The sequence below is a fragment of the Sinohyriopsis cumingii genome, chromosome 13 (genome assembly GCF_028554795.1).
Source record: "Sinohyriopsis cumingii isolate HCF-2022 chromosome 13, ASM2855479v2, whole genome shotgun sequence".
Classification (NCBI taxonomy): Eukaryota; Metazoa; Mollusca; class Bivalvia; order Unionida; family Unionidae; genus Sinohyriopsis; species Sinohyriopsis cumingii.
The window spans coordinates 34,783,800-34,797,846 of NC_142973.1; the positions used below are offsets into that span (position 1 = coordinate 34,783,800).

General features: G+C 35.2%; 1 protein-coding gene across 2 annotated transcripts in view; it reads right to left on the reverse strand.

Annotated features, from left to right (window-relative positions):
- The window catches only part of LOC149785185 (nuclear pore complex protein Nup160-like), a 131,221-nt gene extending 117,688 nt beyond the window's left edge, over nt 1-13,533 (reverse strand). The window contains exons 1-4 of one of the 2 annotated variants that reach the window (XM_089978989.1): nt 13,414-13,533; nt 8,950-9,061; nt 7,881-8,088; nt 11-242 (exon numbers count right to left, since the gene is read on the reverse strand). In XM_089978989.1, coding sequence (XP_089835115.1) covers nt 11-242; nt 7,881-8,088; nt 8,950-9,061; nt 13,414-13,504 — 643 coding nt within the window. In that variant the 5' untranslated portion in view covers nt 13,505-13,533. Of the gene's footprint in view, nt 1-10; nt 246-7,880; nt 8,089-8,949; nt 9,062-13,413 lie in introns of both variants that reach the window. The other variant, XM_089978988.1, reaches the window with a different exon arrangement.
- Between the last annotated feature and the right edge of the window lie 514 nt (nt 13,534-14,047).

Here is a 14,047-nt window from a genome sequence, read left to right on the forward strand (position 1 = left end):
TGTGAATAACCTTGAATTCCAAGTGGAGGCATGACAGTGATCACAATAGTGCCATCACTGTTAGCAAGAGCAAAGACAGCTTCTCCATCCAACATTAAATAGGTGGCAGCACTGTGGAACTGAGAGGTAATACTCCCCCCTGGATGCAACATATACATGTTGCGTGGCTCAGTGATGGTAGGTAGCGAGGCATCAAAGAAGATAGATGGCACTGGAGTGTCATGTGGACCAAACCCTAACTCCTGCTATTATAAAAAAAGACATAATGAAGTTTAGTAATCAGAAATCTGTATAACGATGAATACATACAAACACAAAATGAACTGTCTATGAGTTCATATGTTGACACTACAGTAAAACTAGGATAATTTTTTTAAATCTGATTGTACAAGGGTATGGCATCTGGACTGGATGGCATGTTACTGCACAGCCTGCTGCCTAAGAAGAGAATATATATCTGCCAAAGAAATTTATTTTAACAATTCTGAATTGGAACATTGCTGAAATAAAAAATAAAAAGTGTCAATGAATTAAGGTTTTTCTTGAAAGCTCTTGAGAAGATGGTGTCCTAATTGAGATATATAAATGTTAAAAAACAAAATTTTTGTCCCTTGCAATACCAAAGATTAAACAGTAACTTCTGAAGAGAATGCTTAATATTCTATACATCACAAGTGAGTGAGACATATATGTTGAAAATAGCAACTCTGACTCATGCCAGATAACACATTGAACAACTTTATCAGAAGAGAATGCCTAAATATTTTACCGATTGAAGAGTTCTTTCATTTGAATAAAACTTGAAATAGACAATACTCGTATATCCTGTTAAGATGCACAGGCTGGTAATACATCAATGAAGGTATTTTATTGCTGAAAACTGAAGTCCTGGCCAATGACAAGAAAAATTACAATTGAAATTACTAATTAAAATCTTGAAATATTTCTCTTGTATACTATGCAGTCTCTAATGTCCACAAGTTACATTAAAAAATCGGCCCTTACCATTTCTTGGTCTCAACTTAAGAACTTTTGTTGTTACTCTTCTGTCAATGAAAGCAAATGGTAATTTATCACTGTACATCCATATGAACAATAGTTTAAATCCATTTTGGGGGTTGCACTTGTATATATGTGTGTGTGTGTGTGCGCCTTGGATTTTTAACGCAGCTTTAACAATGTTTCAGTCAAATCACTACGATGTCTGCAGTGTGACAGTTTATAGTAATGTCTAGCATTAGGGCATCATGCCGCAGACATGTAGCATGATGTCCCACCCAGTCACATTATCCTGACACCAGACCGATAAGTCCTAACAATAACCTCTTAATGCTGAATGCGAAGCAAAAAGCCATTTCAATGTACAGAATACAAATCCTAACTTTACTTTGCTCACTTGCATTATGTTGCTATGTGGAAACAACATAAGGAGCATAAATTATTTTGTTTCCTTTCAACCTTTAATTCTAAAGAATTCTACAGCAATATATGCACATGTTATACAAAGTAAACATTTCCTATCACACTATGGAAAAAAAACAATGCAAAATATTAGAATCTTATCTTGTAACGAAGAAAGTTTAACCCTGAATTTTAATGTGTGCCAATAAAATCTCACACAAGATTTTTCAACCAACCTAAACTCCTTAAGACAATCTGGTTAAAAATACCATCATTTAAAGATATTTACAAAAGGACTGATTTAAATTTTGACAAAAGACCTTCAAAATTATATATTGTGGTATAAACAAGGACTGAATTTTCTGTAAAGTCAACTTGTCTTCTTGATGTTCAATAAACCAGTCCCAAAACCTGTACTGATACATGGGCTCTTATCATTTTTTAATATATAATAAAAAGGATGACAATTTCCCATTTCTCCTGCGTTCTATTTAAGATCTGAAACCAATGCTTCAAGCCACATGTCACTGTGTAATAGTTTCGCACCAAAGTTCAGCTCAGATATTCTGCATTTTTCTAATCCGGGTTTCCTCCAAATATACCAACCCCATTTTTTATATTTGGACATTTAGGATGGAGTGTGGGTTCAGAGCAATTATATATCAGAAATTTGGAATCTGCCACCACCGTAAGATAGCTTACCAGCAGGCCTAGCAAATTTAAACTATGTTAAATCAACTTATACCTGCATAAAATTGACAGGAACATTATTTATTTTCTCAACAATGGGAAGTATTATAATTCGTTATGTCATTAATCCACTGACAGACTAGACGAAACTCGGCACAGTTGAAACCTGACCCGGTACTCGCCATTTGCATTAACAGTCACATGACATCAACTCAAACAACGACATCGGAAGTCCATTAGTCATGTGATATCAACAACAAACTCCTTTTTAATGTCGTTGTACAAAATTTCAGTTATATTAAATGAAAGTCTGATACCCTTTGTAAAAACCAGAAAGAACATATAATTGTCAACATATTAATTTCGAGAACAACTACAAGAAATTTGGCCAGTCTGATTCATCACGCAGAGTAGTCTGGTTTCCTGCTTCATATGCTCCCTGCGCAAGAGAGCACACGTCAACATGGTAGTCACGTGATACAACACAAATCTGGAAGTAGGTCTCGGAATAAATATAGAGAATTTATAGCTCTTTTGTTTTTGTATTTTTATTACAACCAGTATGTGACTTTCAGTCAATATTTTTTCTACAATATTTGAAAATGACGGTTGTGAGATTCTGTGTGCTCGTGCGACTAGCAATCGAAATCACTAGCACCAGCTCAAATTTCATCAACACATTAGTTTTATTGTCTTTCAGCAGACAAAAGACATAACGATTTCAATCCTAGCAATTTCTGACAAAATAAATAATTTTCATATCTATTTTATGAACGTATAACTCAATTTAACAACGTTTAAGTTTGCTAGCACATCAGCGACACGGCTATGCTTTAACGCCACCATGTTTTCCTCTTGTGATGCTAGACTGGTTTTCATACCTTCCATATAAAAAAAAGATATGGATACTGAACTATGTGTGAAACAAAAAGTATACGAGACAAATCTAATCCACTGGGCGTTTGGATTGTCAAATATATGTATGGCAAGCACCCAAATGATCCATACTGCAACCTCATTATATTCTCGTTAGAACTCGATAAATGTAACTCATGATCAGTTCAATTAAAATTACATTACTGTTTTGGACGTCAAGTTGTGGAGGAAAATTCCTGGGTTTGCATCGACTTTTGCCAATATTTGCAAAATTCAAGGACTTTTCACGGTTGAGAAAAAAAATTATCATTTTCCCCGAATGCATGGGAACTCTGTGTTAGTACCATTTTTGTACATCTTTGGTAAGACTTGACCAGGGATCAAACCCACACCTCCCTCATCAGAGGCTGACGCTCTAACCACGGGGCCACCAGAGCGGTCTGGTTGCACTTGCAATAATATTAACTGAATCATGTTTGACTATCATCACATTATACAGAGTTGATTGTTCAGATTTGTGTGTGATATGAGATCTTGTTTGCATATGAAATTATGCAATAAAGCAAAACGTACACATATTTCCAAAACTATGCTGATATCTTCATATTTTTCTTTTACAAAACAAACGTGCACAAAACCACAAACCCAGACTAGTCTACAGGGAGCAAATTTTTCTTGTAATTTATGTTTCTCTAAGAATACTTACCCAACCACAATAGCTTTAGTGATATAAGCCTACTACCTCCTGAATCCAGTGCTACTAAAATGTGAAGATTTGTCTCTTCTGTTTATATATGGACAAAGGCAATAACTCTTGCCTCATTACCTTCCCCTGCCACCACTACCGTATCTACTGTATGATTTTGGACTGCAACAAATAATTACTATTTTTGTCATCCAAATACATATTAAATTCTTTAATTAGGTGTCTGAAAACATACAAGTGAAGATAGATTTATCACCCCCAAGTCTATAACGAAGTTACCATTAGCTCACATGATGATGTGCTGCCATTTAGTAAAACAAGTATTTTGTCTAGCACCACGGAAAAGATAATGAATGAAAAACAGGCATCACCAGCCTATTTGATACATGTCCATCCACCAGAAAACACAGACATACATGTATTAGAGCCACAACTGTGTGCATATTTTCCAAAAGAACCACCATATTAGTAATCTTGCAATCCATAGTTTAACCCTCTGCTAATCAGTGACCATTAAAATCTACATTACAAATGCACACAAGCTTTATTTCTGTATAATTCAGATATTAATACAAACTAAATAAAAAGATTTTGGAATTTAATTCTTAAGATATTTATGACAGAAACATTTTAGTATCAAGAGTAGAAATACCGGTACATGTATGATGGCTAATCTTAGAGCACAAAGGGTGAGAGGCTCCATATAGGGTGACTGTACTATGCACAACTAGGAAGGGTAAAACTAACAAGCAAATTGCAATATACGAGTTGGCATGATTAATATGCTGGTATTTGTAAAAAATAAAGGTGATCTATTTGTTGTGGTTCTCTCTTTTTTCCCCACCTAGCTGAGGGAAGCTTCAAAATGAGCAGAGCTTCCAGATTCGAAACAATCAACTGCTCAAAGATTGTTTTGACGCATGTCGGAGATTTCAAGGTGTCTATATGTTAATAATATAACTTGTGGGGTTTCTTTGACAGGTGTGTTCAGAAATAAAATGCAGCCATCTGGATTTCATTAAAAGAGCACACGATGTACCAAGCATTTAGCGCCCACAATCAATATTTACCATCTACAAAGAGATTTATTACCTGTTGAACAGGAACTATGTTTAAAGCTTGGTAATGCTCAGGGATAAGGGGTTTGTTTTGTTGCACAATGCCAATGAATTTTACTAATCCATACCGACTCTCTGATGTACTGTTTAATGATATAAAGCAGGGGTCATGGTTTCCAATCAAAGCCGTAACTGTCACACCTATATGAAGTGGTTTCGTGTGTAACAATGTCAACACTGACAACCAATCATATTTGTTATAGCTGAATCAAGCTTTTTAAACATAAAGTATAAATAAAATACCCACTATCAAAAGTTTATATACTGGATAGCTGTCATTGTGAAACATAATATTGTTAATACTGTAATAATTTTGATGGATACGTTTATCATATGCTATGCAACAAGCAAGGAGGCACTGACTAATTCATGGAGGGACTCTCTCTTTCGCCGAAATTGTCTCCAAAGAGGCCAGTAGGCTGCCCACAGTAGCAACCTCGAATTAATGATTGAGGATGCACCACAAAAAGAACCGCCTACGAAGAAAGCTGCTCTAGATGACAAGTCTGATCATCTTGAACCCGAGAGTGCTACACCTGTATATGGTAAATATAAACATTATACATTAAAGCAAAATCAGGATATCAATAACAATGCAAAACATCTGGGAATTAGACCTACAGCGAAAAATTCAAGATTCCGAAATCCACGGTGAGTACCTGGATGAAAATGGACTTTTCTGCAGATCTGAACTTGAACGGACATTTGAGTACGTGTGGACGACCCATTTCATATGGACAAGTTATGGATGATAAGATAGCTCAATGGGTGCTCACTCAGCATGACTTATAAATTCCAGTCAGTATTAAGGGAATATGTATATATGCCAAGGAGCTTGTCTCAACAGAATTTCCATAGAGTAAATTCCATGCCAGTCGTTCTTGGGGAAAGAGTTTCATGAAAAGACATGGGTCTGTGCTCAGACGCAGGACCTCTCTTGCACAACATTTACCCAAGGATTTGGAACAAATGATTGCTTCGTTCCACAAGTTTGTGATGGATAGACATGAGGAGGATGAGTTTGATGATAAGTTTATTATTAACATGAACAAGACGCTGATGTACTTTGATCTTGTGCCAGGGAAAACGGTGGAAAAAGAAAGGAACGAAAAGCATTCTGATTCATACAACTGGAGTGGAGACACATTACTGTCGTTTTAGCCATTGCAGGTTCTGGTGACGTATTAGATCTGAAGGCACCAAAAGGGTGGATTATCGCAGTTCAAGAGAAAGCATGGATGAACGAAACATTAATGCTGTGATGGATTGAAGAAATTTATTTGCCATTCACTAGAAGAGAGCGATCACTATTAGTTATGGACTTGTTCCGGGCTCACATCACCGATGATGTGAAGAAAACAGTTGCGGCACGCAAATGTTGTGCCAGCAATAATACCAGGAGGCTGCACATCCAAGTTGCAACCTCGTAATGTGAGCCTCAATAAACCTGTCAAGAGCTACCTCCACCGCAGCTGGACCAAATACATCAGGGATGCTATGATTGCATTAAAATCATCTGATGAAAGCAGCAATGGACGGATCAAGACAGCCAGCAAACAGACTGTATTGGACTGGGTTGTAAATGCCACGGACACACTGAAGGAGAAGCACACAACGATACTGTGCAGCATCAGTGAAAACTCGCCGATCAGAAATGACAAACAATTAAACAATATGGATGACGATAGTGATACAGAATTTGAAGGCTATGGACAAGCTACTTGATACTGAATAATATATTTAAATATATTACAGCACTAAATCATATTTCTTTTCATTTATTGATATTGCTATTTACTGTGTATGGCTTAATATAAAAATGTTTATCTATCTATCAATCTATCTGCATACATACATAATACATACATATGATTAAATTTTATAAATTATATTAATTCATGGAAGTTCACAATCACATTAAATAATTGGCGACCAAATGAAGCGAACTTTGTATCAGTTAAATTAACGGCATACACACTGTGAATTTTACACTGAAACGACACAGCAGATCTTCCTAGACTGTGTCCAAAAACATAACTTGTAGAAAAAATTATTGTTGAGCAATGTGCTAAAACGTACAAGGCATTTAAATATTACATTTCCCTCCAAAAAATGGTGTCCGAAAACATACAGAAAATACGATAGTTGTCTTAAGTTTTAAGCTAACTACCAACAAGAATGCTCAAATTGTGGTGTGGATGGAAGGTCTTTAAGTCATGTGATTGCATAAGTATTCTCAGTAAAACATTTGCTTTCTCCTTCAAATACATTCCTGACCACATCAACATCAGAAGGATAGGTAACAGAAAGAACGAATGCTGAGCATCCTGCTTATATCTCGAGCATCCTTCTAGGGAAAAATAACTGGATTCCCTAATGAATAATAACCCACTCTCCTAATTAATACCTATGGTCACATGAACCATGACAGCTCTGTCAGGTTAAGATATTTTTTAAATCTTACCAACAAAATTCACTGGCAAATCTAGCAAAGCAAAGTGTGTTGGTTAAATTAGGTATGGTGGTTGTCTAGACTACAGCCTCAGGACCGACCAGATTCGGGTTTGGTCTCTGCATAATCCACAGAGATACAAACTCAAGAAGGTTGACATTGCATACCCACCAATGGATAAAAAATTTGTAGCTGAGCATAAGGTTCAGTGAAACCATTCAAATTTCATACACTGAAATCCACAGGAGGCATTCATCTGAGATGTCAAAGTTAGGTAAACATATATCCAAACTGAATCATGAAGATTGGGCTTGGGAGGTGATATCCTGGTTTCTCTCCTACAGTGGTGGCAAGGCAATGTAATTGGGAAGAGTTATTGCTCTTTGTCTATATGATATGGACAGCAAAGACGAATCTTTGTCTTTTAACAGGACTGGATTTGGGAGGTAATGGACTTGTATCCCTGATGTTATTGTTACTGGGAATGTACTGAAAGGAGAAATATGTGTGCTTAACTCTACCCCTATCCATAAGCAGGCAAAACAGGAAACCATGGTATACCATGGTACAACAAACTGTTCTATGACAATACAAATTAATAAAACAAAACACATTTCTCCATTCTATCTGGACTTACACTTCCATTTAACCTGCTTGGATGAGGGAACACTAGACGGTGAACACTTGCAACTGTAGCAACGAGGATGATAACATTTCCATGGACTTCATGTACAGAGATGCCACCTAAAATGGGTGTATCTTGGAACCGATATTTGAGGTGTGACCCAGACAATTCCTGGTCCAGACTCTGTTCTACTAACTCAAGAACATCTCCATAGGCTTTCCTGACATGAAATACAAACAATGTTACTGCTCATACACAGAGAAACTAAAATAACTGCACTTAGGTGCATTTTTAAAATGAAAAGCTGTTTTGAATCTGAGACTCCCATTTGAAGTAGTCATGTGACAATGAACAAAATCACAGGATGTATTATTAGAAACAATTGAAATTCTATCAATCTGCATGTGTTACTAGATGCAATTATAACAACTGAAATTAATATCAATTTGTATGTATCCCTAGAACCAATATAACTACTGAAATTAAAATTGGATATAACTCATTTCATTTTATAAAACAAAACTGTTAACTGTACTCTGTTTAACTGCATATGTATGAAGGGTTGTTTTACATAAATAGGACTGAATTTGTTTTTAAAAAATATAATACTTATCACAAAAAAATACCCAACACATGCATGATGCAGAAAGGCTTTTTAAGATGAAGTCTTCACTCTAAACATAACAAATTCATGATCTGAACCAATTTAGTATCAAGTCTGCATCAGATGCATGTAAAAAAAAAATATTCACATATCTTCACAAGGGATGAGTTAGTTGTCAAGTTTTACTCTGGATAGTTTTTATGCAGTCAGGATGAGAGGACAACTTGAAAAATGTCAAATGTGTTCAAAATCCAAAACAGAAAAATAGCACTTAATTTAACATTTGCAAAGAATAGGTGGGATTTGGTTCATTTGGAAAAGTGATATTAAAATTATATTTCTTTATTAAAACTATTTCCAGAACACGTAACAAAAGCTTGTGCTGACTTTTTCTGGGTTTAAATGCAAAAAAATAAAATAGAAGCTTAATTAGTGTAATGATTCCAATCAGTAAGGGAACATAGTCAGACAACATACCAGTAAATAAATCTATTCCTCAGAGGACATTGATCCAGACTTGTGTCTTTATATGCATAACCCCCACAGCTCTCTGGCACTTTGATGTCCTGAAGTGTACTTGCTGAAGCTCCTTGAACGAAAATGCAGAGTATACAGCAAATATGGAAACAAAGCCTCTGCTAGGCTTCGCATTTGTCACCATATGCAAAGCAATTTTGAAAGTGGCGCCAGTATTTACTGACTGGAGAAAGATGCTGGTGATAAATTGTAAAAAAAGTAAATTCTTAATTTTTCATTGATATAATTGACTCAGACCACTTAATACAAGTTTTCACTGTCAGCAGTAGTCAGTGGATCATGTCGGTAGATGACGAATAAGAGGTTATTCAAACACTGCAGCTAACTGCAAGTTGTCAGTCAGTTTTAAGAAGCAATTAAATGTTATTAGCTGCAAATAAGGAATGACAGGGGATATACTCTATTGCTGAACAGGTCGGCAAAAAGATTCAGTGTCACTTCCACATGCTAATTTATGTTTTTTTTACAAACTGTGAGTGTGAGACGATATTGGGACTGCTTAGTGTTTTAAGGATTATTTACTTAGATAACCTGTTTTTGTGGTCTGAACTTAACTGAGTAACACAGGATGTCACTACAAGGATGCCAGTCAGAGATTGTAAAGGCCCAGTTTCGCTCATATCAAAGAAAACTCAAGTCTTTTTCAAGCACAAATAATATGGCTAATATAGCTCTGAAAAACAAAGATTTATATCCAGCTGTATCTGAGGCAGCTACCAGGTTACTCATCCCTATTTCTACTGCAGACTGTGAGGTGGGGTTCAGTCGCCAGCATCTGATCAAAACAACCTTACAAAATTCTATGTGTATGTGTAATCTAAAAAAATTTAACGAGAATTTCTACTGATGGGCACATTAGTCAGAATTTTGATTTCAGGAAGGCATGTATGTGTGTGTGTGATTTGGATTTTTTAACGTAGCTTTAACAATTTTTCAGTCATATTGATATGATGTCTGCAGCGTGGCAATTTATAGTAATGTCTAGCACTGAGGCATCATGCCGCAGACATGTAGCATGATGTCCCACCCAGTCACATTATCCTGACACCAGGCCGACCAGTCCTAACACTAACCTCTTAATGCTGAGCGCCAAGCAAGGCAGCTGTTAGTACCATTTTTGTAAGTCTGTGGTATGACTCAGCCGGGGATCGAACCCACAAAATTTCCAGAAGGCATTTAAGAAATGGTCTGGGAAAAAATGAGGCAGATATTGAGAAAGTGTCAGTGACATTGTTCATAAAGACTACAGTATTTTGTATTATCAGTTCTAATGAAACATTCTTATTCATTCTTGCTTTTCATATGCTAGACATTGAACTTCACATGTATATAATGGTATTGTTATATTTATTAATAATTATTCTTGAGCCTTGAAATGTAATAAAAACGTGTAAAAGCTGTTTTAATGTCATGTTTATATAGATTAAAAATAGGGCCAATATAATATATCCAAGTCCCAACATCATGGCATGAAAAGGTTCCTAATGCTCAAAAGAGGTTCCAAATTGTTAAAATTGGTGAATTTCATGGCGCAAAGAAAAATATCTCCAAGACAGGCCTAAATGGAACATGATATTGGGCTTTTTTACATTTTATAACTGTAGGAGACTGCTGAAAAACAAGTGCTGAATCAAAGCATGCTGACCATTATCATACGTGCCTACCCCTGCAGAAGAAAAAGTATAATCTAATTGGACAAAACAATAATCTGGGCAGAAAAAAGTAATCCACATCTAACATGATAAAAATTCAATGAACATAAATGCGAAATGACTTATTTACCCCTCTTGTCTTTTAACATCATATAGTACTTCAAGTTTTCATATGTAGCACTTTTAGCTTAGAATGCAACACACTGTCTTGTTGCAGTTCAAAACACTTTGTACCAGCTGAGAAAATGAATGTTTTGCACGCCTGTAGAGCACTAAGTACTGCGTTAATGGGCCTGGATCTGAACTCAGTTTAACAATACTGAACAATCTCTGATAGTCAGCATTAGAATGGCAAAGAACCAATATTCCTTTCATAGCATGACAAAGAAGATGAAATTTATATCTTCCAGTGATTGGGTCTTTTAGCTGGGAAATCAGGTGCCATTGCACATCAACTCTGTCAACAAGTATCTGAACATATGAACCAACGTATATTTTAAATAAATACTTAAACAGGCTAATCAGTGATTTCACATCACTGTACATGTTAATGATGGTTTCCATAATTTACAAGATTTTTAATTTCAGCCTATTTATACTGTTTATTCAGGTTAAAAGAAACCTACTGGATTCACCGTCTTGATACAATATATGCAAAAGGTCTAAATTCACAAATTGTGTATGATATTCATTAATAAATTCAAAATGTCTTTTGGATTTTCTTATCTTCACGTGTTTATGATTATAATAAGAATTATATATGTTTGTTCCACTGTAACCTAAGTTATATAATTTTATATTAATCTGCATAATATTGACATTAATATATAGACATGTATATATCTTATACTTCAAAATTATTTTGTTATTTATTGATAAACCATGTTATTAAAGAAAATGGTGATATTGTTTCAATCTCTTTTTGATTGTTTTAATTTTGTTCTATAAATTAGAACAATATTGAATTCTGGTTAAATAACTGCCCAAGGGAACATAATTTAAACTTCAGTCTTTAAAATAACAGAGTTGGAAGAATTTAATATATATTGCATTTACTATGCATATTAGTGCAATAATATAAAATTTACCCCTCACAAGCGGCTGCATTTTATTTTAATATGTATCTAGAACCAGTATTTTATTCATATTGTGTGTTAAGTAATCCGACTTCTGTTTCCCGATGTCAAGTTTTTGTTACTGAAAGAAGTGTTGACTAAAGTACATGCACCACTAAGGTTAATATTATATCATTTATGCCTCACGAGAAGCCACAGTTATTCCATAAAGCTGAGAAAGACTCAAATTTTAATCCATATAAAAGTGTAAGTACATGTAATCCAATTAGCCTTACTGCTGTATTATCATAAGATGTCCAGTTTAGTCACTCTGATAATTGTTAAGATTACAATTATTTAACACTAGTAACAGCTGTGAAGTGGCAGCATCGATGTACAATACACAAGTCAGCAGGAAAATGGTTTGATAGCCTTTATGGCTTCCCTTAGTAAGATGTTGAGCTTGTTCACTTTGATAATTAGTGGCTACTACTACTGACAATAATTGTCAAAATTACAAATCCTAATGGCCGCGAGGTCAAATCTGCGTGATTTTAATGGTACATAATGAAGCCGTTTTGGCTTCTCTCACTTAGTGTAAAGAAATGTATAAAAACAAAAGGGTACCAGACTGCGACTAACGAATCATGTGACAAGATAACTTCCTTTAAAAACACACAGCAATTTGTTTACATGCATAAAAATTGTTTTATCAGTATTGTAGTTGGCAACATGACTAAGTTACTGCAAAAAGATCAACATGTCATCGAGGAAAAGAAAAGTTCTCAGGTGTGAAAGAACAAACATGTGTGATTAGTCTTTTGATCAAACATTCAAGAGGCACTTGCAACTGATTAATATGTTTTAATCTCCTAGTCTGCTAAGGTCTAACATATGTATTATTCGCTGACAAAATCACTTGAACTCTGTTTCAATAATCTGCAAACCACATGACTGGCGATGCTGACACCTGCTTTGTAGAAATGGATCAAATAAAGAGAAAGAAACACTTGAAAACCAATGCTCTGCTGCTCCCAAACAACCTTCTACACTGTAGGTTGCAATTCATAGTATGGCTTCTTCTCAGAATTTTCATATAATGTACACCATTTATCAATAAAACTCTAAACAATGCCAACACCACAATGGGTTTCCTCAGGAGAAAGATGAAATAACGACATTTACCTCAAAGACACAGCATATTTATTTATTTTTTTTTTAAACTTACATGCTTGGTTCTGCAATAGAGCTCAACCATTTCCGACCACACTTAATAAGTGACAATGACCAAATGGAAACCATTTAGTTTTGAGCTACAAAATTAATGTGCAATAACTACAGCAGAAGGAGTTATCATAGCAACACCTGGAAATTAAACACGTTCCATGCAAACACTAATTGTTTCCACGAACCATCAAAGACGAACACTTTGTCATAAAGCTGTATTCGAGCTCGTACATAGGAGGATTTTAAAACTGAGCGAGTATCAAGTTCACATGCCCTATCACCCTACCCAGCATCTCAGAGAAATACTTGATTTGGATGTCTGTCTAATAATATATCGATACAGGTGTTCTTAAAAACGAAATATAGTAGCAATGCACTTTAAGGGTTATGTTCCCTCGTTCGTCAATTATACATATAATTACAATACAAATTAATGATACATATCATATCTAATGTTATAACATATTCACCTGTGTTTAGCGTTATTTCCTTCCACCTCAGTCCTACGGGTGCAGCCAAAAATATTTCTCTGTACTTTCCCATTCTCACGTTTTCCGCCATTTGATCTGGGAGAATGTTAATCTCTTTACCTCAAAGTTATTAAAATCAATAAGTTTACATTAAAAGAAAAATTGTTAAGTAGATGGCTTCTATTATTAATTAATTTTAATCAGTCATAGAAATGTTTACATAAGAGAAGAAAAATGAATAAATTTTATCTAAAACACTAAGAAAAGTTTTAAATTGAGACTACCAATACCTTGACTGGTTTACAGTATGTGAACAGGGTCAGCAAAAAACATGTAAAAATATAATATTAATAGAGAGGAGAAGGCACCAAAAAGAGACGACAACGGTTGGGGAAGGTAAGGAAGGCCACCAACACCATCCAACATTTTTTTAAAGATTAAAAAAATAAAATGGAGCAAAATAACACGGTTAGACCTAACGATTTAAAGAAAAAGGTGTTACAATAGCTGCTATATTCACCGCAATAGGCATGTAATTCTCTCTCTCTCTCTCTCTCTCTCTCTCTCTCTCTCGTTGAGCAAATGTTGTGAAGTGTTTTATGTCGGATGAATGAAGAACAAGTGATGATAGAGA